General features: G+C 42.5%; 1 protein-coding gene and 1 non-coding gene across 6 annotated transcripts in view; both read right to left on the bottom strand.

The window, feature by feature from the left end:
• Positions 1 to 25,401, bottom strand: part of phldb2b (pleckstrin homology-like domain, family B, member 2b) — a 39,752-nt gene extending 14,351 nt beyond the window's left edge. For 2 of the 5 annotated variants that reach the window (XM_075452869.1, XM_075452868.1), the window contains exons 1-11: positions 25,104 to 25,400; positions 17,406 to 17,462; positions 17,147 to 17,270; positions 15,830 to 15,928; positions 15,511 to 15,594; positions 8,459 to 8,578; positions 6,011 to 6,195; positions 4,603 to 5,838; positions 1,647 to 2,006; positions 610 to 771; positions 330 to 467 (exon numbers count right to left, since the gene is read on the bottom strand). In XM_075452869.1, coding sequence (XP_075308984.1) covers positions 330 to 467; positions 610 to 771; positions 1,647 to 2,006; positions 4,603 to 5,838; positions 6,011 to 6,195; positions 8,459 to 8,578; positions 15,511 to 15,594; positions 15,830 to 15,928; positions 17,147 to 17,270; positions 17,406 to 17,462; positions 25,104 to 25,136 — 2,598 coding nt within the window. In that variant the 5' untranslated portion in view covers positions 25,137 to 25,400. Of the gene's footprint in view, positions 1 to 329; positions 468 to 609; positions 772 to 1,646; positions 2,007 to 4,602; positions 5,839 to 6,010; positions 6,196 to 8,458; positions 8,579 to 12,817; positions 13,015 to 15,510; positions 15,595 to 15,829; positions 15,929 to 17,146; positions 17,271 to 17,405; positions 17,463 to 25,103 lie in introns of those variants that run through there. The other 3 variants (XM_075452867.1, XM_075452870.1, XM_075452871.1) reach the window with 3 other exon arrangements.
• Positions 17,718 to 17,789, bottom strand: trnac-gca (transfer RNA cysteine (anticodon GCA)). The gene has a single exon. It is a non-coding gene; the product is annotated as a tRNA-Cys (tRNA).
• Positions 25,402 to 26,996: the final 1,595 nt, after the last annotated feature.

The following is a 26,996-nucleotide window of genomic DNA, read 5'->3' as shown; positions in this document are numbered from 1 at the left end:
CACATGACCCATGAATGTATGACAGTGTTTGAGCTGCCTATATACCATACGCCATGGAACACACGGTGCTGGTAAAAACCCGTTTGAAAATAGGTTTTAACTCTTTTTTAACTCATTTGAACATGTTTTTCTATCACTTAACATTATGTTATATGTGCTTTCTAACATTCGTATGGGTAATATCATGACATACCAGCATCTCATCAGAGAAATTCAAAGAAGATGCACCTTGATGCATCATAAGGCACCTTAGACTGTGGATGAACACTATCCTTGTGAAAAGTCTCTTCAGTCTCATCCCATTAAATTAAAAATAGCCTGTTGAATACCTTTTCTTTTTCCTGTTGAGATTTGGTCTCTAGGTCTTCCATCTTGTTGTGAAGCGCTTCCAAAGCGTCTTTTTCCCGCTGAAGGGCGGCGACTTCTGACTCCTGCTCTGCCTCGACCAGCGCACGCTCAACCTCCACCTTAAAGCAAATTAAAGTTGTTTTTTTTATGGTTTCACATTTAAACTACAGGGTTTCTGTTTTATTGAAAAGGACTCCGACATTTGACATTAAACCAAATGAATTATTGGGGCGGACCGTCCAGCCTGACCCGTTGTTTTACCTCTCTAGCAGATTCCTCTATTTGGTTGTCCAGCTCTTTGATTTTATGCTCCAGCTCCTCCATGTTGTTCAGCACCTGAATCCTCTCCTCCTCGACGCGCCTCACTTCCTCCTCGGATGACATCAAGTCTTGTCCTCGGCAGCGAGCCACATCCTCTAACATCTAGTAACATTACGAATATTGTCACTGATTTCATTACTTCAAAGACGCAGTTAAAGGGTAACTTTACATAATGCAGCACGAGGGATTCATGGTAATTACCTGTAATCTGAATCATCTACATTACACATTCAATTATGTGATGGAATTAAATAATATAGGTGTACCGACAGCATCTGTATCATGTAATTATTGTTCATGAGACCTAAGCCTTTATTACTCACCGTTGGTCATTTCTAAAAAAAAAAACTTGAACAAACCTGGACAGACACAAGCCTGCATAAACCCTAATGTGCAGGCAACAGCTGTCAATTCTAAATGGTAACACTCGGCCTGCTCTAATCTAATAAACGAGCTGTAAATATCTTGCATCTGTGTAGGCGAGGATATCAATACTTTCCAAGTATTAGGATGAGCGATCCTTGCTATCCTCGTGTTTTTAAGGGGGAATAGGAGGCATAAACACGTCCCAAATTAATCCTGATTGATATTTTAGGAAGATGACCAAAGTCAAAGGTGCTACTTTAGCACTCTGGTGCCACTCTTTGATGAAGGAGATGACATTTAACATTTGATTTACTCATGAGTGATTGATTATCTCTTTAGGTTAGTCTTCACAGAGACATCAGTCTGTAGGTCAAGTTAAATTACTGCTAATCCATCGCATGATACTATTTCTTATCACAGGGACAGTTAAAGTGTTATTTTACCAGGTTTATTTCTCGCCTCCTTTTTTGGTCGTGTTATGCCCAAAACGGTTAAGTCGGGGTTATTTACAATCTTTCGAAATAAACAGATATCTGGATGCTTGTGAACGTTAACAGGGCTACTTAATGTGCACCTGTGGCGCATGCAAATAAGCATCTTATGTGATATACCTCGTTTGTGCGCTGCAAACGTGGAGATGGCGAGGGCGCAAAGCTTCGCAGACTGACAGCCGGCGATTCAGCCCTGTAGTCTCTCTGCCCGCTGCTGCGCCTCTGTCGTACCGGTAGATCATCATTATAATAACCGTTCTCTGATGCTGATGTTGTTCCGTTGACAGCCGAGGAGTCGGAAAACACCGATGGCGCGTCGTCGTCTTCGTCGTCATTCACTTGGAGCTTCTCGAGCTCCTGGTTGATCTTCTGGAGGTCTGCCACGGCTGAAGTGGAACTCTGAGCTGCTCCGCCTCCATCCCTCTCAGTCCGTCCGAGCTCAGAGCAAAGAGACAGGATGGTTTCGAGCCGCTGCCTCTCCTGAGATGAGGGATAAGACATGGATTTGTATGAGTTACAGTTCGTACGCATACAGCCCCCTCAAACCATCTCTTACAAGTATGATCCTAATGCTTTGATGTTGTGCCCCAGATTAGATTATCTAAAAGGTGAAACCATTAAAAACAGTAGCGGTCACTGCCCCGAAGACATTGCACAACGAGGTTCAACACAAATACAACACGGTCGTCTCTGTACGTAGCTACATTAAGGTTATATGCTTATTAGAGTCAAACAATTCCAACAATTCAAAACCAAAGACTGACAATAGCTCTGCCGCCTTAATATAGATCACCTGGGGAAGCATTGGAGAAGTCGGTAACGCCAGTAACAAAAAATCTCCTGTTTCGTCCCAAGCGCGGAAGTGTTTACTCTGCAGCTGTAGCTTACCACACAATTTCCAACTTTCAGGAAGAATATTTCCTCTCACTGAGAATCCCTAAAGCAAAGGTTCCCTTCCACAGCTCTGGCTGCCTGAGAACAGCTATATGTGGGAAGCTGCAGAGTAAAAATGACCCCCTTACTGTAACAGGAAGTATATGAGCCACACAGCAAGCCTGCGTCAGTAATATTAGAAACAGACGGGGGGGGGGGGGGGCGGGGGGGGCGGGGGGGGCTTGAATGTATGTGAGTGACAGAGAGAGACAGCGAGAGCTAATGAGAAGGTGGACAGCTGTCAACTACAGTCGGAACTGTGCATGAGAACGAGCCATGACTCCAAACACAGGAACGTCTGTCTGTCAGGAAACAAGACACTTTCCAGGGATCTGTGCTCTACAAAAAGAATCCGAACTGGGTGAAGTTTGGACCGAAAAACTTAAGACAGTCATCTGCCGCTTTCTAAAGACCTCAAGAGAATCATCCAACATAGCGAAAAGCATGGCAATGCGTATTTTGTAGAGTTTAACGTCTAACTGATCATTTCAAGAAACAAAATATTTATTGAAAAGAAGTAATTTAGTCCGCTCAAGTGCAGTGCAAAGGGCCAATATTCTTACATATGTATGAATGATACACTAACAAAATAACACCGAGTTTATCGCGTGTAATGTGAACCAGGAGCTGATAAAAAAAAACAAGCCCCTGCCAGTTTGTCACCTTGTTCTATTCTTAATAGACACAAGCCTCTGTGGAGCTCCGAGAAGATTATCTGTAAACTAAGAAGGTGAGATGGGTGGAGACGTACATGATGAAAGAATATGAGCAGAAGTGGAAAAAGGAAAACCGGAAGAGAAGCAACCCACTGAAAATGAAGAAAGAAGTAGGTTAAAATGAGGGCAAAACGTAGAAGCTCTGGCTAAGGTGAAACAATAACATTTTTTTTATATTTTATGGTAAGTGAAAATGAAAATTCTTACTTCTCTCTCTCTTAGCTTTCACTCTTTGTGATAACTGATTGGTTTTCTGTTGTCGGTGGCAGTAATCCCAGTTCTTCTCTTTTTTTCCCCCAATTCTTTACCGTCACAAAATGATTCGTACATACTGCTCGTAACAAGCTGCTCTTCAAACCAACTACTTTTTAGAAAATAGCATTTGAAACTTGACTGAACCCCAACAAACTCTGTCCTGTTCCATTCAAATGTCACAATGGATGGATCTTATTTTGTACTATAACTACTGAGGCTCGTGAAAAAAAAAAGACCACTAGAGGGCAGACAAAGTTCAGACAAGGAGAGACGGTTTCCTGCACTGGTCCTTGACCCATACTGAAATGTTGCAAGTGGCCTGCCTCCATTAGCCCGGGCCCAAATCTGTTCAGAACTGTTCAAGCAGATCATCATTTCAGTTCCTGTAACTCTGAGCCTCTTTTGCTCATAACTTTTTTTTTTTTTTTTTTTTAATCTCGAGGCTTGAAAAACCTGTGAGATGCAGTTTTGTTTGAACGGGATCTAGAACAATTCCTCACAGATAAAAAGATGCGTAGCAGTGCACAAAAAAGACAACTACAGAGACAGAACAGCTGGATCCGGATTCCACTTGTTATTACATTTTGCGTATTTGTGTGTTTATCCACCTGCTACACTATAACTCTGTAATCTTGGTTTCTCTGACCCGCAGCTGACTGATGTGTTCTGTGGCTCCTCGGTGGTACAAACCACACCGGGCGGACCTCCAGATGACTGACTTAAACATGCACCCCAGAAAAGCGCACACACACACACCCACGATCCAAGCACACGGTTAAGAATAGTCCTGTTAGTATGGGCTAAGTGCCATAAGCATCTGTTGAGTGGTAAACCTCACTCTGTGTGTGCGTGTGTGTTCAGATCCCTGTGAGAGTATGTTTGAGAGGCCAAAGAGAAAGTTATTCTGAAGGGAGGCATTCCTACGCTCACTCCATTTCTTTCTGCATCACCATCTTCCATTTAAAATAATAACACGCAACAGTGCTTTTGCATTTTTCATTCCCAACCACATGCTCACCTGTCTAGAGTCCTGAGACCATCTGTAAGTTTAGCTGATTTAGACAAACAATTCACCCAAAATCAAGTAACGCCAAGGCGAATACTATATAACACAGTGAAGAATGTTACCTTTATGACTAAAAAACGAAACATCTGAACAAAATGGAACTCACCAGTCTCTCAACCTCCTGCTCACGAAGTCTCTCCTCTTTTTGGCGTAGATGGTAATCTGTCAATTCTTCCTTCCCACTCAGTGAGCTTATACTCCCCCTTCTTTCCCTAAATCCCCCCGGTGGAGCCACGCCGGCTTTTCCAAATGACTGCCTCCTCTCCCCCAGACCGAGCCCAGGTTCCAGTCCCACCTTCCCGAAAGAAGCTCTCCTCTCTCCAATTCCCAGCCCCAGAGCACAGGTGAGTTCGAGTCCCCCACCTCGTCTTTCTCTTTCCCCCAAAGAATGATTTAGTCCTGGAGAGACTCCTTGGCTGGCCAGACGTTCTGCCTCTGGGGGGCTGGAGCTCGAGGAGGCGACAGAGCCCACTGAGCTGGTTGAGGTGAGGCTGAGTTTCTTGGCAACGCGAGGAGAAGAGGAGCCTCCTGCTTTGGATGGGATTGTCACATCTGGCGGGGCAGTTTGGGAATCGATGGAGTTAGTGCTGGAGCTAGAGTTCTTCGGGGTGGAAAGAGAGATAGACACAACCGCTTCCTTTTGAGCCATGGCCTGGATTTGATTCTTGTTATAGCCTTGCTGGCAGGAGTTACTGGAGTTGTGGTTGAGTTCAGGGCTCGCATTGTGACTGTTGCTGTAAGCATCTTTGCTAAATTTGTAACCCCCAGCAATATCAGAACGACGTGGAGGAAGCATTGACAAGGTCAGAGCGCCATTGTTGTCATTACGGGGTGATGGGGGGGGGCAAAGGCGGGGCAGCGAACGGCTATGCCCCCCTGTTACCATACTGTTGAGTGAGCCTGCTGAGTATTTCCTGGTTCGACTGCTGGGTGTTGGTTCTTGGTTCCCGTAGGTGCGGCGGCCGAGACGAGGGCTTGACGGCATGCTGACTGCGCCCCCTGTTGATGGAGCGCGGGATGAGGAGGAGGAGGGAGGCAGAGCGAGGATGTAGCTATCGCTTCCGGCAACAGAATTGGAAGAACCTCCGCCGTTCCACGCAGACAGCAAAGGAGAGGAACCTTGGTTGTGCAGTCGTCGGCTATCGCCAAAACCGTCCTGACTGCGGCCAGCTGAGGTGCGCGAGGCCAGAGAAGAAGAAGGATCAGATCGACGTCCGGGGGAGAGAGGGGGCGCAGATTTCAGAGATGTAAATGGACGATCAGAGCCATAGAAACGCCTTGCCTGTTCCTGATAGGTTGATGGAGACGTGGCAGGACTTGAGACGGGTGTGGTTGGGGGACTCTGAGAGTTAGAGAGAGAGACAAACACATTTTGAGAAATATCACAATTGTAAATTGGGAATACTTGAAAATTCTTAAATATACATGAATAGAGTCCATGATAATGGGGAAAGCATTATTAACCACGTGTTGGTGAAGAATAAACCCCGTAGTGGAACAAAATGATGGCTGACCTGTGTCACACTGAAGTAGGATGGGTGAGTGTTCCCATTAGCTCTCAGGCTGTTTTCCAGGGCAGTTTTTTTGCGTTGCAGGGTGTCCATCAGGTCCCGAAGCTCAGAGGCTGATCGCATGCCCCTCGCACTACTGGTGCCACCCACCACTGCATTACTGTAGTCGCTGCTAAACTTCAGATAGTCTGGAAAGGGACAGAGATGCAATGCAACGTGTACATAAAGAGACGTAATATGTAGAGAAACTAAGAGAGAGAAAGAACAGGGCTTAAGCAAAAATACAAGAAGCTGAAGGGCCGGGTTAAGCAATAAAGACATGGAAAGATATTCAAAGAAATAAACATTTTTCTTTAGTCTGAGGGGAACTGAGAAAAAAGATCTGAGCCAGGAAAGGGAGAGATGGAAAGAGATGAAAAGGAAAAGAGGGAGGCACAATGGTCATAACAACAGAAATTAGTAATTAGAGAGAGGTTAAGCTTGTACGTGCACCTGAAATTGCAGCTATTCGCAAACGAGCACAAAATAATAATCCAGTGAACTGGCAGTGAATCCCCCCAAGAAAAGTCGACTCAAACACACACACATAGAGACGCTCACACAAAACCATCCATTAGATCCAAAACAAGCAGTTTAACTTAAGCTGAGGTGCTTAGAATAGGATTTTGGTCAATGAAAAAGACCACAAAACATTCTGAAGTACCCTTAAGGGGACCCCCACCCTTCAGGGAGGCTTTTATTTAAAGAAGTCTCAGCAGTTAGGGGGTCTTCTTTACCGGACCGCAGCTGCATCCACTTTTACTTCCTCACTGCTATATGTAACCCAAAAATGATCATTTACGTCAAAAGATATTCGCAAGTATGTCTGAATAATAGCTTGAGTTCAATTTCTCTTTTTCAAGACCATGACCATAAACGTCCTGTCATTAGACACGCAGGTGAAAAAATACGCAAGGTCAAGAGAATATGTGAGAAACCTGCCCATTTCTCAAGTCATCTGAGGTTTTATGTGGAAAAGACGCTGTTACAACATTCGAGCTTAGACCACCCAGCATTCAACCGCTACACACAACCAGACGCAAGTGCATACACACAGACACACACACACACACACACACAGAAAGACGTTTGTGCAACAGAGGACTGTAGATTTGGGAAATACAAATGCGTTCCTTTTTAATGAGTACCGATGCCAAGAGTGCACTTCAGCTTGGTTATTTCGTAACAGAAAAAGTGCTCGACACAGCTAAACGTGCGCCTGTGTGAGAAAATGTCAAACCTTACATGGTGGAGAGAAATGGGGCAGAAAATGAGAGGCATCATAAGATCTAGGGACACGCACACACAGAGCGTCTGTGTCCATACATGGGCAGATTTATACTGTGGGGCCTGGAGTGCATCAACCCTCTTCTATTGTGATCATTCTCTACTGTGCTCAGCTATTCTTGCTTTGTGTGGGAGTCCTCCCTTTAGACGGACACGTCTGAGAGCGAGCCCTGCAGAAAAAGCCGAAGGATAGAGGTGAAGATAATAGCGGTCTGCCCTAACAGTTTCGCTGATGTGAATGTGAAACAGTGGGAGAGTGAAGCACATTCCTCACGTCTCCAGGGATTAAAGAGCAAGAATTCCACTGAATGTAGCTCACGCACTTGACGCACACACACCTTGCTCGCGGATCGATCAATCACCAGAGAGGCTCCGGAGTCCAGCTGTATCAGATGTACCAGGTACCAGATGACAAAAACATTCCAACGTGTTTTAAATTTGAAGTTTTAGCATAGCGTGGGACAGTCGTCTCCTGCTCGTCTGCTGCTTTTAATTTTTGGAGGAACCTGCTTATGTGTGTCAGAGCTACAAATCTTACCCAGCTTTCACAAAGCTGGACAAGTTCTTCTCCTTGTTTTGAAAAAGAAAAACCTTGAAATGCTACCTAAAAAAGTCTGATAGAAACCAACATACTGTGGCACGTAAACACCTTATCGTGGTTCTTAACATTTGTCTGCTGTTAAAGATCATCGTGCCTAAGAGGCGCAATGTTGGACCCAACTGAACATCCTCGATCAGAAACCCAGAAGCATATGAGGGTATGAACTGTTGTACACATCAAACCCAAAATGTGGAGGTCAAGGAACTAGTTATGCTGCAATATAATGGCAGAGAGGGGGTGGTCCGTGGCGTAGTGGGTTGAGCAGGCACCCCATGTACAAGAGGCTATAGTCCTCGCTGCAGCTGGCCCCAGTTTGAGTCCCGCATCGGACAGCCCTTTGCTGCATGTTGTTCCCCCTCTCTCTGCCCCCTGCTTCCTGTCTATCTCCACTGACCTATCCAATAAAGGCATAAATAGCCTAAAAGATACTTTAAAAAATATATATATTTATATATAATGGCAGAGAGAAGCAGAAAAGAAATAGCGATCCAAGTATTCAGTCAGGAAAGGTCCTGTGTACGCACCTGTGTTGTAGGCTAAAGCTGACACTGGGCTCTTCTGTGGAAGCATGCTCTTCATTCTGCTGGCCTCTTCAGGATGGTTGAACCGGAAGAAATAGGACTTACCCAGACACAGGGAATATCCTACAATGAAAATGCAAAAAAAAGGTTTAATTTGAGAAACGACTCAAAACTTTTGGAAAAAGGCCAGTGGATTTTATTACATGGCTCCAACTACTTGAGCTGACAGTGATAATTTTGCACTGCACCTAGAACCATTTTTGCCACCTCTGTAAAACAGACATATAATTTCCAAAAATATGTGTCAACACCGATGCCCACTTCCTCCGTTCTGGTTTATCAGCGCCAAATCTGGGGCGTGAGGAGAAATAAACACTGCAAACAGATGAGCTTATCCAGCATCAGATCATATTGATGAAAAAAAAAACAACACAACAGTATGAACTAAATCGCTGATATACTGCCAGTCCCAGTTGTGGGGACATTTTGGTTTGACCTCAAAGCACAAACTATAATTTCCTCATCATGAGAGTCCTAAAGAAGAGGAATCTCTGGTTCACTTGAGTGGAAAGAGCATTCAGATGGAGCAGAGTAGTAGATTTTGTGCCGTTTAAAAAATATATAAATAAAGTTGATTTGGTCACTTGACATTCAAATGACCAAATCTTACAGAGCATAAATCAAATGACCTCACAGTGATGCCAATAGTGTACATACATAAACATACTGTTTATCATAAAAAAATGTATGAGGAGGAAGACAGTAAGCACAGCTTAAAATGAGTATGAGCCTGGAGAATGTATTCACAGCCAGACTCGCTCTCAGGCATGCCCGTGCACAGCTTGCTATCCTCAGACCACAGTGTTTGCTCTGGCCATCAATTAAGCTGAAAGGGCCAGGTATTAAACAAGATGTCAGGGTCACAACCTCTGTAATACACACAGGCATCCACAGCTGTCCAAATACCTCCGAGGGAAACAGCAGTGCTGAAACTAACACAGGAGGTCCTGTCCAGGGAAACAATTGAAAAACAGCAGAAGAAGAAATGACAACTTAACATGCACAAGGAGGGAAACTCACGTGGCAGGCTGATAAACTTTTATTTGTCTGTTTACTCACATGTGAAAGCAATCTTTTCTCTGTGTTGTGCTGAGGAAAGAAGGTTTCGGTTAATCCTCACTGTAAACCCTCCTACACAATGTTAATGTCAATGTAAAGAGCTGAAAACGCACCTACTTAATAGCTCTGTTATGGTTACATCAGATTCTTTGGACCTGAAGTCAGACACAACCACTGAGGCAAAGAGGGCGAATGGAAAAAGACTCAATGGAAGAATGTCAAATGTTTTTTTTTCTCCCTTTCTCTGGTCCTCATAGCTTTTCCTTTTCTTTCTCTCGAACAAACCCATGTCCATTTTCAACATGGAAAGCTGCATTAACTGCCTAACTTAAGCCCATATTCTAATCGAAAGAGGTGTTATCTCTCTAGGCTTTGCCGCAGAGAGTGCCTCAACAGCAAACTTCTTCTTTTTTTGCCTTCAAAGCAGTAATTCCCTGCTCAGGAGGAGACCTGATTGCAGTGCGAACAGACACCACACATATGAAAACACTACAAAAAATGTTTAGTCTACACAGCTGCTCTGTGAACTTTTCAAATCCATACTTGTGTAAACAGAATCTCGCAGGTTTAGGCGTAAAACTGCGGGGAAGTGGCAGCGCGACCGGACGGATCAGACAGATGTGTCTGTCTGAGGAAAACTACAGAGGCACACACGCAGACTCATTCATGTCAGCGGGCCTGAAGAAGAGCTGATCATGTGTGTTTCTCATCGCCGGGCGCGAGTAATAAAGTAATAAAAGTCTTCCAAATGTTGCGCGTGCTCCGGGAAACATGTCGTGTAACGGCGTCTGCCTAATGAATCACAGCACGTCTCAGTATTTAGCATCACGCACAAAGGCATTCACACACAGACACACACTTAGCCAGCAGTCAGCTCTTATTTCCTACCCTCAATAACCTCGCCATGTGCCACCTTTTAAATGGAGAGTAAAATACGATGTCCTGATTTGTTCACAGCCCCCCCTCTCTCTTTTAATTTCCTCTCAACCCTATTGCTAACAAATGCCTAGTTGCTAATTCTCCTCCTTTCTACCCTTTGCATAAACTCATGACAGTGTCTGACCATGTAAAAAATGAAGATAAAGAAGCAATGTTTGAAAGATGAACACGCGCCCTTAAAATGGCATTTGCCGAACCGCTGCCATTAAATTGTAATCCCTGCCTTCAAAAAGTTCTTAACCACTTACACAGAAACTAAACTCAGGTCAGCTGCTCGAATCAACCTGAAAAAAAACCCCACTACGACACATCAGCCACAACAAAACACACTTAATCTCATTCACATGCTCACTTGTTTACCAGCAATAGTGTTTGCCTTCCAGAGCAGAGCATGCATGCCCACACACACACATCCTCTCCAAAACTTCAAATTAGTCTCTGCATTTATAGGATAATTTAAAGTTTGCAATCTCCAAAGTCAAACCTCAGAGTCTTTGAGGACACAGATGTAGGGTCTGTATCACGTCTGGAGCCAATTTCTGTTCCCATGTAGATCTGAACTCACCACGATGTTATGGGAGGGGAAATTGTTCCTCTATTTGGTTAGCATAAGCGGAGGAATAGCCAAATTGAGAGCATTGGGTTAGAATATAAAATAAACCAAGTGCAAAGATCCTAGGCGAAACACGTGCTTGAATGAGGCTAAAGTGACTGTTTCTTGGTCGAGTTTCACATGCAAAGTAATGACAGTGACACACTTCAGAGAAAAGACAGAAAAGTGAGGTGCAATTCTTTTCATATCTAAATGAACTAATTACTTTGTGAGTGAAATGCGACTGTGAGCCTGAAAACCTGCATGGCACCGAAGCTAAAGCTAAAAGAGAATTTATCCATTCATGAAATGATGCATACATACACGGCCCCCAGCGGGAGTGCAAATTGTCCTCGAAACCACAAATTAACCCTCACTGAGGCACAAGGGTCCAACAGTGGCTTCATGAACACACGGACTGGCGTTTTTCAGGTGACTCGGTGAAGACTTGTTCAGTCAGTCAGGCTTCTCACCAGCTCAGGAACCAACACATCTGGGCTGGACCTCAAACTGTATGCAAAGAGCGTCAATGTGGATCACTCCTCTCAAGCTCTGGAAGCAAGCCAGGCTTTATCAACAGTCTCTCATCTATTTCTAATGAGAAATGAAAAGTCAAGGAGAAACAAACCAAAATAAATAGAGCGAAATGAAAATCGGTTTTACAGCATAGGACTGGTACAGAAATAGCCCAGACGTGCTAAGGGCGGGCAGAAAACAATAACATCCAAGATAATGACGCAGGTTTGGTTTTCAGGTGTCAGGTATCCTGGCGGCGGAGCCTGCCTTCATTACCATAGGCTCGTTCTCTTTGTTATGTGCACTCGCAACAGTCTGTGAACCTGAAAGCAAATTCAAGACCCCGGGGCACGCACACGAATGACACGTTGTGATGGAGTGCCACGAGGATCCAGCTACCTGTAAGCAAGAGATGTAACTTTAAACACTGCGTGGTTCGGATCAAACTGTGCTGTAGCAGTGATTCCCTCTTCCAATTCTGCTGGAACAAAAGGGGCAAGAGAAGCAGAACAGACACAGATCAGTTCAGCAACTTTGGCTTAGTGAGCTAATCTTTCCTGGATTTGTGCACCAGGTGGACAGAATTGATATTTCAAAGAGCGTTTGACTTTGATCCCAAACTGTTGACCAACTGCAGTTTATCCTGGCTGATTAAAGGCTGTGAACAGATTGACTTTGCTGCAAAAATGCAAATTCAAGACTAAAACATTGACCAGCACAACATTTTGGGCCAATTTCAAAGCAGTTTGCACACAGGCTCCAGACTGATATAGGTAGCTATAAAGATGTGCTGATATGGATCACCGAAGAAAAGTTCATTAGATCATCAAAGGACAAGAGAGAATCGAATAATCAAACTCCAACATTACATGCAGATAACCCTGAGCTCAAAGAGCAGATGACCTATGACTATAGTTGTACTACAGTACAGCTGCAACTACACCTCGTGGAGTAGCTACATGATAGTGATTTTTCGTCAATAAAAACAGATAGTCTGTTTTTCCACGAGAAACCATATCAAACAGTGATGATGAGTAACGTCTTAAGAAGAAAAAAGAAGCACATTTCATACCGAAAGTAGAGTTCTACAATACAGTATCGAAAACTGTTACAGTTGTGTGAACTGGAAGGCATTTAACACAACGCCAGAGTGAATACAACGTCATTTTGTAACAGCTCATTAATCCGTTACTAACCTGATGAGTCCCATTCAGTGAGCACACAGCGCGAGCAAAAAAAAGTATCTATTTTCTTTCTTTATACGTCTGACAGTTTGTCATGACAGGGCCTCAAAAGAACTCAAGAGGAGAAATAAAATGAAAAACTATTCATAAATCTTGATGTTGCTGTTTGCCTCCTTCTCCGGTGACGATACGGTTCCCCTGCCGCCTTGAGTCCGTGTCGGAGAAAGTTCAGTGATTTACCGTCGCCTAGTCTGAGTCGGGACCGTACCAAGTTTTGGTAAAGAAAAAGGGGGGTTGAGCTCCCGGATTAACATTAAAAATGGCGTGAACGCAGCTCAAATCAAAGGCTTACGCACTTATGACGCCACTGAAACGATAAAACATTGGTCTTTAACTAATTATAAACCATATGTAAAGTAACAGAGGGAAGCTGGTAAGCCATCCCCCCTCTGTTTATATATGGTAGGTTCAAAGACAGTTCGACAGTGAGGTATGTAGAGGACGCCCCCTCAGCTTTCTTTGTCTGTCTACCTATTTTCCTTCTTTTTTTCCCATTTTTTCTCTTTACGATCCATTGGACAAGTGTAACCCTAAACCAGCTGGTCCGCAGGGACCAGCTTCTCAGTCTGAGGGCTTAGTTTTATTATAATGACAAACTAACAAACTGAAGGAATATTTCCATTTGACTTGAGATAAAAGAAGGCACTCAAGACTTAAGAGAATTTATTGGTCAGTACTGCCACATGCTAGTATACAGTGTACTGAAATGTTTTTTTCCCCCTTGGGTCCACATGGTGCCGCTGGGACAAAGAATAGATTCGAGAATGCAACCTCACTGGCTTGCTGACATAAGACATAATCATAGGATTTCAGGTGATAAAGGTAACACAAAATGCAGTAAATTAATAAATAAATTTAGTTTCTTCATCTGCATTGCTAAGTTGCTTCCCATCTCCAACTTAACATTAAATCACAGATAGCTACATTTGTATTATGTTTGTGTTTATATAGTGCATAGGTGAGATACAAAGGGAATGGGAAGGAGTAGTTGAGCTGTAGAGAACCCCAGATTTGCATGTACTTCAAGCTGATGTGCATGCTGGGAAACTGAGTTTTGTTGCCCAATGTTCTAGCTTAAGAGCAAAGAAAATAGGCCTAAACAAGATACAGCACATCCAAAATATAGAAATCGTCATTTTCTTGTTAATATGATTTGCAAAGTACATTTGTTAGAACACTTAACAAAGTGAACAGTTATTTTGCTTGTTTGTCAATGTCTTTGTGCCCACATCATGTTTTTTTAGGATGTATGTTCTACAAGTGCCTTCAAGCTGCTCCAGTGAGTTAGCAGTGAAGCTGATGTGAGTCCAGGTCAAACTGCAAGTTCCCAAATACAGAACAGATCATTTTCTAAACACAGTTAATCGTCTCCAGACTGCCCTAGAAGTGCTTGTGTGTGTCTACATTATGTGTGTGTGGTTACAGTGAACTGAGCCCCGAGTATGTGAGGCCAGTGGATGTTCCTGAAAGATGCTCTCCCTCTCGCTCTCCCTACATAATTTTCCTGGCCATGCCCTTTTGACTTTGCTAACCTTTTCTTTTTTTTTCCCCTTGTTTTCTCCGCCCCTGCGACTTCACAATGCCCTGTCGTCGTGTGTGTGGACACACCAAGATGATGTCAATATTTGAATCAGCCAGGCACAGCGCAAAGACAAATAGGCCTGTCAATATTTAACTGAAAATGGCCAGGCCTCACGGGACACGGTGACACAGACCCCCCCCCCCCCTCCCCAAAAAAAGCAAAGTAAGTAAAGTAAACTGAAAGGACAGGCAAGTCAGAGAGCTGCGTATTCTGTGAAATGAAAGCGGAAAATGAGAAAGGAAGGAACACAGAGCGGAAAATGTTACAGAAGGTGAAAACCTAGAAACGGAGAGAGCTCTGCGGTTGAGAAAATCAGGGAAAACCAGGAGAAGGGGAAGGAAGAGATAAGGCAGACAGGCAACAGAAAACCGATCAAGATACAAGCAAACCAAAAAACAGACTGGGGATAATTGGTCCCCAATAGAAAACGAGGGGACTGTTTTAGTTTGTTTTGACAAATTTTCTACAGTCTGTTAATGACAGAGTCTAAAGGGTTATGTATGCTCTGAAGTTGCTGGGAGCTGTGACTCATTATAGCAGCTAGCTGTTCCAAACCACAATGAATGAAATCAAACCAGAGGTATACACACACACACACACAAACACAAACACACACAGCCTTGTTTTTACGCACAAATCCTTTTAAACACACACAACTATAGGGAACTCACATACATTTACACATACAAACGTACTGCACACCCCGTTGTTTCCATGCTGAACATCAGCAGAACGTTAACTTGCCCATGTGACTCATGCATGCAGAGAGGAATGCAAGCTAACCAAACCACAAATTACCCAGTCTCTCTCTTACACAAACACACACACACACACACAGACAGAAATTATGAAATACTAAAAGTATGCATACTGAAAGCAATACAGTCAACATCAATACAAACGTTGTGCTCTTGCTTAACCAGTAGGTGGCACTGTTTCAGAGTGTACAGCATATGTGTCTGTATGTATGTGTGAGACTGCGCAAGCAAAATGATTGTGTGGCATGCCTAATATGGGATGTTTCTGAAAGCAGACATTCTATGCATCCATGTGTACAACTTACCCTGTGTTAGCGGTGTAGGCACAGCGACCTGGACTCCATCCAGACTGCAGAGGTGGCCACAGGGGTCCAGGGTCACCACTCCTCCTGTTTGTGTGGTTACAAGGTAAGGGTCAAGGTTTTTCCTTCGTCCCATTCATAGTATACACAGTTCTTATTCTAATGTGTAACTCCAGTTTATTTTCCTACTGTAACACTGTTCCTCATTATCTCTTCAAAAGTTTGATAAAAGGCTGTTTTGAAGAATAGATGGGTAACTGTGCTAATGCCAGAGTTTGTCATTATTGTCGAGTCATTGTAAAGAAGCTCAACTGACACCCACCTTCATTAAAGATAAGACAATGCTCTGCCTCAATGCCGGCCCCTTCGATCGTGATATCTTGAGGAATAGGAGCATCTTCTCTGCCTATACGTGTAACCCCTGGAATATCGAGACATAAGCTTTGATGATCAGTGGAATACAAATACAAGGGGATGACAATTTATGCTGTCGAGTTGTAAATCATTTTGTTTCTGAATTATCTGGGCAAGCATCTTTTCAAACTGAAATTGGTACCAATGCCTGTTTCATAAAGACGACTTGTGATCCATGATTTTATGTGACTGCACAGCACAGTTCATGTATTATCATCTTGACCTGAGATTTTCTATTAGTACAATGGCACTATGTTAATGTATGTAAATGATAAGTAACTGTCTCTTTGAAAGAGCAATACAATGACAGTTTTGTGAACCATGCAAGACATGCTGTGTATGATACAGCCCCTATTTTTCATGAATGAAAATTGTGGCTGAAAGTAACCACTGTTATCTGTCTGATATCAGTTTTTTCAACACCTTTTAAAACTTTGAATCATGTGTCAGTCAGTTTCAGTGAGTATAAGATGTGCTATCTTCAGGCTAATGGATAATCAGCTATACAAGCATCCCTCTTGTTATATCACGTTGTAGACTTTGCTTGGATAGCTTTGCCATCTTGTGTTTGGCAGCGAACTAGAATAGTAATGAGGCACCTGTGGCTTGCTGTGCTGATGAGTTTGTGTAGGAAAATGACTAAGGAAAAGGGAGTAGAAGACAACAGTGGATGGCTGATGATAGAGAAACTTTAGATTACTACAAATACTCCACTTGGCACATACAAACAGTAAATCATTTGTGCCAATTCAATTAATTCACTCTTTTGGTATAATTAAGCAAGTCTTTGTTATTCTACTGTATATAAAATGGTCATAAAACTCAGTTTGAGTTGTGGCTTGAAGTAATCCTCATCCAGAAGTGCATTAGAAATTTGTCTCCATGTATTGGCTCCATTTTTAAGATTTTTTCTGGTAACCACAAATTAAACAATTAGTGTGTAAGAAAAAAGGAAAAAAAACAAAAATAAAAGTGAGGTTTGCAGCAGGTAAGCAAAGCAAAGAAGAAAGGTCAGACTATGAGGGGACTGCAAAGATCTGGTTTTACTCCAGACTCTGTGTCAGAACTTTGCACGACTGCTGAGAAATTACATTCCGAGAACTAATGGCCTGCATACTGTACATTACATCATGGCAGAAAGTAGCTACCGCATGATCTGGTAATTACAACTTTTGGAGTTTTAAAACTCTGTGTGTGTGTCTGTGAGAGTGTATATGTGTGTTACCTTCTTTAAGTGGCAACAGGGTGATTGCCACACTCAGCCTCCCACTGCCCAGGCTAACCAGATGAGGTTGAGCAGTTTGGACCTTCAATCCTTTCCCTGTGTCAATTAAGTCCAAGGGTGGAGACTACAAGCATCAATATAAGAGGAAAGGTCAGTTTTCCACACATTTAGAATGTTTCATGAGTTGTAATATGTCCCTAAAAGTAATTACAGTGTCGTAATTTGTTGATAAACTGCATTAAATGTGTGACTCTTTCACCTTAGGTTCAGCTTGAGACATCTGATCGGACTCTGGTTGGAACATCATTTCAGATTCCTGCAAGCAAACAAAAATAATCTGAAAATGCAACCAAGATCAGATTTTAGTGTCTTTTAACCCATCCAGGTTGGCACCTGTTGACACATACAAGCAAAGGGTCACCTCGGCTGTGACAAGGAGGTGGACTGACACCTCTCCAGCTGTCAGTTTCAATCTGTTTGAGTGGCGAGAGTGGGAATCACACTGCCATCTCAACTACTTCCAGTTATTGCACGACCCACTCTAACCACTGACCCACGGCCACCCTTAAAAAGGGGGCACCCGGATTTGAACCAGGGACCTCTTGATCTGCAGTCAAATGCTCTACCACTGAGCTATACCCCCTGATGAAGAAGTGTAGGCCTGCACAAATAACGAAAGACTAGATGCAGATGACTGCACATAGATAAATTGAAATATGATACAAACGGACTAACTTTTTCTGGCATACACATCTGCCACATGAGAGCAACTCTCCCTCTGAAAGTGTTCCAAGCAGAGAACACCACTTGAGAGTAAAAAGACATGCATTCTGGCTTTATTGAGGTGGGGAGAACTGGTAGAAATGATCCATGACAACAGGCTTCCCACGAATTGCTGGTTGCTACGGCTTGGTGCATTGAATGTGTATGTTTGTTAAAGAGGGAGACTGAGAGCAACACGTGACGTGTATGAGGCAAGTGTATTTGTTTAAACCACATTGTTGCGTATGTGCAACAATAAAACAAGTTACACAAGCTACATCCATCTGTAGAAGGTGGTGGAGTGCTGGAACCTCTCCTAGTATAAGCTGGGAGAGTAGATGGTTACATCCTGGACCATCACAGAACTAACATGGAAACACAGGCACGCTTATACTCACACCTATGCCCAGTTTAGAATAAATAGCTTATTTAACATAAGACTGAAAACTGATGGATTCCATGCAGACACAGGGAAAACATGAGGCCTCAGCACTGAAAGGCCCAAGCTGACCTGCAGGTTAAAATGTGGAACCTTCTCAGTGTGAGATGATGACCGCTGCCCTTGATGTGTAACATCAATTCTAGATATTTGTTTTTTGTTCTTTTTCCTGCTTGTCGAGGGACCACAAGACTGTTCAATGCATCGGTCACGAGTGAGATATCGTGGCGAGTGGTGGAAAGTAAGTGCTTCACCCAAATATTTCCATTTATTTGACAGCGGCTGTTACGATGAAGATGAACATTTAAAAAGCTTTTATAATACAAAACAATATTGTTTCAAATTTGAAGTGCCTTGAGATGACATTTGTTGGCGCGATACGAATGAACTGAATTGAATAAAAAAAAAAAATCTGTGTTTTTTTTTTAGTCTTTTTAACCTCTGATGTCTTACAAATGTCAGGTGGACTAAACCAGAACTTTAATCTTAGACTGTAACATTCATAATATTAAATCATTTTGCTCCTAATTTTAGCGCACTTACACTTAAATAGGATTTTTCATCCAGGAGTTATGCAAGAGATAATTGTAATCAAGCTTTTACACAGGATTGCATAGTATAGGGAGTTTTAAATAGATCTAAAGCAGTAAGGTTAATAGAGGGTAATCCTGACTCTTCATATTACCATAAAAATATACTCACAGTCCGGGGAGGAGAGTTTATGTGCATATTTCTCTTCATACTGAGAGTTATAGAGCCACTTTCAACCAAAATTGTCATCTATGAATATCAGAATTTGTTCCATGAAAATATAACATCCATGACAACGATCAGGCACACAAAAATACTTACATCCCTTTAGCTTTTTCTTAATGCCACAGGTCAAATCTCAAGGTATGTCCTGATCAAGACATGTCCTTATCCAAAAGATCTAAAGGACTTTGTAGGCTATGTTAAGCACATTTTGCCCTCAGGAAGATTTACATTGGCTTTAGGCCTATTTCCTTAAGAATCCATTTCTGAGCATGTCCACACAAGCCTTGCTTAATTTGGACGAGGCTTTTGCGCTTTTCAAAATAACAGTAAAGGCCAAAATAAAGATAAAATCAAGCCCAAATGTTTGATGATGGATGGAACTATGTAGGAAGAAATTTGAAAAAACTAGAATAAGTTTGACATAAAAAGAAGAGAATGACAAACTACGCAGAGGAGTGAAAGCAGAAGAAGACCAAAGGAGACGATATATGAAATACGAACGTGCAGTTCTGTAAACACGCTCAGATCCTGTGCCAGGGACAACCCCTGCAGTACCCTGCAATTCAACAAAGCAAAAATGAGGCTAGCTTCTATTTGTGTTGCAACACATAATCAAAGACGAGCACACACACACACAGTGTGCACACTTATCCAGATGGGTAAGTGTATTGCTTCTCACCAGAGCAGAGATGATTACAGCATATGGGAAACCACCACAACCACATAGTGTTTTTCACCTCCTGCCATTTCCTTTCTCTGTTCCTTTTCTCTAATATTCCATTGTCCTCATCCTGTAATAATCTTTTATTCATCTAAGTCATCTCAAACAGCTGTCACAATTCATAACCATTAGGTGTTTAAAGTTTTTCCTTCCTTTTGCTTCATTAGGTCCACACGCCACAGCCTTCTTGCCTTGCTTTCTTCCTCTTGTCTTTTCCCAACTTCTCCTTCCAATGTCCTGTCCTCTTGCCTTTTTAATCTCACTCTCCTGTCATTTCCCTTCTTTCCTCCAATCTCGAGCAAAAGGAAACGCAAATCAAACTCAGCCCTGCACCACTTCCTCTAATTCAGCAGCGGTTTCCTTTGCTGCTTTGACACCTCCGCTGCCTTTAACACCCCCTAATCCACACACAGGCACACACATACTTGCGACTCAGCCACCCTCATAACCAGTATCCATACGCAAACATCCACAAATAAAGTCACACATCAGCTCTTTCTTCTCCCGCAAGAAGATATGGGCTCCACATTCCACTGATTTTTTCCATCACTGCTGCAGACAAAACAAACGCACCGTGTATGATGGCGACATCATCTGGACAAGAGTCCTGCTAAAAAAAGGGGAAAAAAAGAAAACAATGGAGGTCAATCATTTTTACAGTTTAGGGAAGCCTGATTTTGTGTAGAATGGCAGGTTTATTCCCCCCCCCCCAAAAAAAAAAAAACACACACACACGCACACACACACACACACACACTCTCTTTCTCCAACAAAAGCTTCTCTTTATTCCATTGTTCCTTCACGTCCTTTTCTCCAGGTGAGCTAGGCAGGTCAAGACAAGTCTGTGACCTGGTTTGTTTTGGTTAAAGCAGAGCAGTGAGCTGTGTTACGCCCACCTCGAGATATCCAGATGCCAACCTATTAATCTTCGGGTTTTTCGCAATGTCAAATTTAAAAAACAAACTTGACCTGGAAAGATAAGCTACAGTATCAGATTGGATGGTACAGAAGTTAAAAAAAAAACTTGCAAACACTGAAAAAACATGCTATGCTTGTGAATGTGGAAACATCTAGTCTCACCACTCTCATTAACCTCATCTTCAAATCCAGCATTAGAAGTAATCCAACCTGTAGCTACCTGCCCACCACGAAAGAGGGGACGGATCCAATTAGGAAATATTCTATCAATATCGTGCATTTAGTTGCTAAAAAAAAGCAAATCTTTCGTTTACACGTGGGTGTAGACCAAAACAGAACCGCATTCATCAGGAAGCCAAAGAAAGGACTGTATAAACAAAGGCTTTTGTTGTTTGTGTATGACACAGCCAACGTATGGCTGTAGCTTACACATTCACAATAGGAAGGTGATAAAACAGCATATCACTGCTGTGTTTAAATTTCAGCAAGACCGTGCTAAACCGCATACTGCGTATGGCTTCATAGTTGAAGAGTCCACATGCTGGACTGGCCTGCCTGTAGTCCACACTAGAGTATGGCAACCCGACCGAAGCCCGACTGGCCCGGTCGGAACCCGACGGGCCGGGCCGGACTCGGACAAAAAATTAGAATGTCTTGTCGGACTCGGGTCGGGCTCGAAAGCAAGCAGACATCGTGAAAATTATAAACAGCCAGAGGACAGGTTTCAGTTCATTGCAAACGAGTTTGCAATTTTAAATTGAGTTTAATGGGTGTTTATTCTGGTCGAAGAGTGCTTGTGCATTTGTTATGGTGCACCGCCATTAATGTGTATGTTTTATAATGGATTATGGTGGATAATGGTGCGCTGTCACCAATGTGTATTTACTGATTAGGGTGCGCCGTCTTGCGTTGGTCACTGGTCTCGGGCTTCCGGCGGGCTCGGACACAAATATTTTAATTAATCTCGGGCTCGGGTCGGATTTGAGAACTTTTCTGTCGGTTGAGGGCCGGGCTCGGACAGAAAAATCCGGCCCGAGCCAGGCTCTAGTCCACACCTTTCATTCATTGAAAAAATTTAGTGGATCATGAGACAAAATAGGACATAGAAGACCCAGGACTGTTGAGCAGTTTGAATCTTAAATCAGAAAAGAATGGGACAGGATTCTTCTCCCAAAGGTCCAACAACTGGTCTCCTTAGTTCCCAGATGTTTACAGCCTGTTGTTAACATTAGAGGAGCAGCTACACAGTGGTATACATGCCCCTGTTCGACCTTTTTTTGCCACCATCACACTCAAGATGAGCTCATTCTTGTCTGAAATAGTAAAATATCTCATTTTGACACAATTTCGTTGTTCCAATGTAAATAAAATGTTGATTTAGAAAATTTGCAAACACAGCAACTTTAGACCCAAATCTACGTAGAGAAACTAGAGCTGTAAATATTTTATGACCAGTGGAAAACGACTTAAAAAATGCATAACGCTCATTAAATCACGAGGATTCAAGAATAAACGAAAGTCTACACACACACAAGCTCTCTTTGATGTCATCTGCAGAACAGCTGAGTCTCTCTGGAATACTTTGTTCGCTCTGCATCTGCAGACAGAATTGAAGACAGAAAGCGAGGGGAATGAAAAGGGACGGAAAAAGAGAAAGTGAAAGACAAAAGAGGAAAACAGAGCGAGAGAGAGGGAACTCATAAAAGGAGGACAGCATTCTCAGACTGGTTCAATTTCTTCATCTTCTTCTTTCATCCCTCTTTCAATTTCAAGTTTTTACATCTGTTTTGTCTTTCTATCAGTTTAATTTACTATATGCATCAGTCTGGATTTTCAAAACCAAAAATCCAGTTGTCAATGGTCCCGGTTTGGTTATTTCATTTGTTCTTTTCTTTACCTTTTTTGCGTGTCTGCTTTTATTAAAAAAGACGACACACTTGTACATCACTGTTAGCTCTATGGTTAGTTCTTTTCTTAAATAGCAGTTTTTAGGATTGAATTAGGTCAAATCCGTCTGCATTTTAGTATGTGTTGTAAGCATCTTGAAATGATGAACTGGGGCTAGCTCTTGAGCTGAACATACAACTTACAACATACAATGGGCTACAATTTGACCAAGTGGCGAAGATGCCAGTATACTTATGATTAGATGATCAGTCCTTTCTCCATCAATTTAAATTTGATATAACTTGCATCTTATTTGATCGTAAATGCCTCCTCTAATGCTTTCTGCCCTCTGTCCTTATCTCTCTCCTCCTCCATCGCTCTGTCTCTCAACATTCCCTCCCCTTACATTCCAGTGTTACCCTCTCCTCCTCCCACCTGACAAAGCCAGCTTTGTATCACAGATGCTGTTTAATATGGAGTCCCTCTCTCAGTGTCCCTCATATGTTGCAACTCATGGCTAAATAGGGTTATCCTTCTTCCCTTTTCTTCACAATTGCCTTTTTGTGTGCAATAATGTCTTCAACAAGATTTGTCTATTATATTGATATGTCCCCTACGTATATAATTGCAACCTTTTAGGTGCATAATACGGTACGTGACTTTAATTTGTCCATGCAAGAAAATCCTAAATGTCACTGAGTGCATGCTTGTCTTTGACTGTGCATTTCACGTGTGTTTGTGTTTGTGTGTGCGTGTGCGTGCGTGTGTCTGTTTTGGTAAAACTCTGAGAGCTGATTACTGCAACCTGACCTTGATCCCCAAAACAACAAATCCACAGCATGCACTCTCTCACTCTTTTTTTTTTTCTAATGTAATTTAGCAAGGTGCGAGAACCAGAAAGGGGAGAAAAAAAGAATTTAAAAAAGATCAAATGAAAAGAAAATACTCCATTGTTATTGCAGCTGACTCAAAGGTGGAGGAAATCTGACTTGAATTTCTATTAAGGGTGTGTGTGCCTGCGGAAAAGCCCAGATTACTTTGACTGCCATATGGATGGGATCAAGTGATGTTTGGTTTCCGAGGGACCGGATATGACCAAGAGACAAGGAAGGACAGACTGTATTTGTAATGCAGCTCATGAGGCGTAGTGTACTATGACCTCAACTTTGAAATATATATATTTTTTAAAAACGACTATGTCGGTGAGGCAGAAGACAGAGAAATGACACCTGGTTAAGAATCAAAAGACTCACAGGAGACAGGAAATATTTCCAGTCGGAAAACTGGCCTCTAAAGATAACATTAGTCTAATGACAATCAAAGGAGTTATTGACATCTCACATTTACATGAATCAATCCCCAAAAATGTGTGTTTTTAGCAGGCCACTTTTGAACGTCACATAAACAGCACATCTATGCACTAAGCTCCCACCTGTTATCTCTTCAAACTAACTGACTGTATACTCTAAACACATAAAGTAAACAATACGAAGTCTGCACAGCTGAAAGTAAATCATGTACAAGATGTATTCAGAGTGATGTTTAAATAACCAATAACAGTTTTCCCCACGACAGAGAACTATCCTCCTGGTTTCCACATTACCACCAGCGCCAAGTTGATCAAATGCTTTGGCTTAGCTTACTTTCTTGTTATTGCTTCTAAACAGTTTTGACCCAAAGTTTCTCCTGTATGGTAACTTTTTGCTTTTCTTTAAAGGTGCCACTACATCTAAGGATACTAAAGACAAAGATCCATTTGGGTGTAACCAAATAACAAATCTGTCACATAAAAATCCACAGCGATAAGCTGCAGAATATCAAACTTCTTTCCACATAAAAGGACAGCACCACCTTCACATTATCAGGTAGCAGGTCTGTTTGGATATACACAGGCTTATTGGATGCCCTTGTACACACTCACACAATATGCTGTTGTCCATACAAAAAAAAAATCTTTAAAAAAAATTTGTAAATTTTTCAAAATATTTAGACTTCCAAGTTAGGTCCAGTAAGCATGCTTTCGTACTGTGAACTGACAGGCAGATAAGATGCTATTTTTTTTTCCCCAAACACAGTCATACCATTCAGTTTCAGAAAAAAATCAAACTGATTTCCTTTTCTACCTCGGCTCTTTTTTCTGTGGCATTAGTAACCCATACATCAGGAGAAAAAGAGAAAAATGTCACCTTGGAGGACATCATATATCTGACTATTGGCTGTATCTGCGCGCGACAGACCTACATTCTGAGCCTCATTCTGAAGCCCAGAAAAACGAACAAAACTTTCTCTGTTTGGTGTGCTAAGAACAAAAGCTTTTAACAAAAGCCGGATAAAGTTGCAGCTCAAACAAGCGCTACACGCTACAGTGGGCTTGACTACAGTGAACTGCAATGGGCAAACTTCCTCCCATCCAACCTTTGCATAATAAAAATTAAGTTTGTTTGTTTGTTTTTTCCATGAACAAACGTGCTTACCATCAGTGAAACGGGACTGGCCACTTCTGTCATCGCGCAGGAGAGAGGACCCAATCAGTCCAGGATCGAGAATGTCGCCCCCAAATATTGCGCCACGACTCCTTCTTGTCCAGATTACAATTCCTGCGTACACATCGGTCGCCCAAGAACAACTGTCCAGGAAAGACTTTTAATCCCGTGTCACATTCACACACACACACCACACGCTCCAAACATACACAGAAGTTTAAAGGGAAAAAAAGCCGGCGGCCTCAGCCAATTGCGACGTGTAGAGGAATGCAGCAACAGCTGGAAGCAGAGTTGGACTGGGAACAAGGGGAGGGAGTCTCTCCATCTCCTCCTTACGCTCTCTCACCCACACAGAGCGTAATGTGCAGGTGTTAACAGACCTACACTTGAACCCTCATCCTAAAAGGTTCAAAGAGAAAAGCTTTTAGACTGACAAAGAGAGGGAGAGAGAGAGACCATTCTTTACTTACAGGGCAGCTGAAGATAAGAAACCTCAAGAAGAATGTTTAGCTAATGATATTACAACAAGCATGCCGTCAAGTCCTCCTTCACAGGACATAATCCAGCCCTCATGATGTATGTACAGAGCGCGTGTGTGATTCAGACTGATAAGATCGCAGATCGTGCAGCAGGCAGTAGGAATGTGAAAATGGAATTAATAAAACCAAAGCATGGAAGCGTAATTTCTCCTGAGACAAAACTGTCATTTTTTCTTTCTTTTTTTTAGAAATGGAAAGGTCTGTCTTAGTACATAAAGTCCCGTATCACCATAAAAATGATAAGACAACCGATTAGAAGGCCTTTTCAAGGCGTTCCATAAATCTTAGATCATTACCCAAATGTACTCATGCTCACAAGTTACGAATCCTTAAATACCAGCACAGTGTGGTCATTCCTTGCAGCTCCTATTCCAGGAGCCAATCAGGGCAGTGTATTCTGACCAGGAGTGGGACCCTTTGGATTTTTTGAAAACGTGTCCAGAGGTGGGATGAGAGAAGCCAACTATCTATTTAATCTATGCAGTTAAACCTAGACAACAACCGGGTTGTGGCTGAGGCTTGAGAAGCCATCAGAGGCCGTGTGAGGTGTCTTACTGTACAAGTACTCCAATGTAGTATTAGTCTGTACCTGACCCCCCCCCCCCCCCCCCCCCCCCCCCCCCCGACGGGGTAGGTTGGATGTACAAGTTATCTGAACCTCATCTGAGTGAATAGGCAGCTGCTCATTTCCCACTGCCAGCCTCTCAGATTACTAAATCCACCTCCTTGCCACGGCCGAGGTGCCCTTCAGCAAAGCACCGTACCCCCATGCTCCCCGGGCGCTGTGAATGGCTGCCCACCGCTCCAGTGTATGGCATCTGTCTCTATGAGTGTGTGAACCTGTGCATGTGTGTGTTCAACAGGTGCCAACCTGGATGGGTTAAAAGCGGAGGAGAAATTTGGTGTATTTCATACAGTGTGTACATGACAATTAATCTGATTTTTCATCTTAATCTTGATTATCATTTTGCCAGACCAGTAACTTTCTTTAGCGACTTTAAATACTCTATACCTTCATTTTGTCCCTTACACTTTGCTTTAACCACTACACCAACAAATCTAAATTGATTTATGTTGAGAAAAAAGTCTTTATCTTTTTCATTTGTATCTTTTAACCTCCTTATGTATAAAAGTGTGATTGGGTGCTGTAATTAATTAAAGTAGCGGAAACAAAAAGCCACTGTGCGGAGTGTTTTATGAAAAAGTAGGCCCTTTCCTCATACTTTTTGAAGTGAGATTTTGAACGTGATGCAAATGTCTGTGAAGGACATTGAAGTGTAATCCTCAACGTGACCCTCATTTCTTTGGATAGGCACACGTCTGATTCCTCAGCAGATCATACATA

The sequence above is a fragment of the Odontesthes bonariensis genome, chromosome 20, assembly GCF_027942865.1.
Source record: "Odontesthes bonariensis isolate fOdoBon6 chromosome 20, fOdoBon6.hap1, whole genome shotgun sequence".
In the NCBI taxonomy this organism is placed as follows: domain Eukaryota; kingdom Metazoa; phylum Chordata; class Actinopteri; order Atheriniformes; family Atherinopsidae; genus Odontesthes; species Odontesthes bonariensis.
This window is presented reverse-complemented; position numbering and strand designations above follow the sequence as displayed.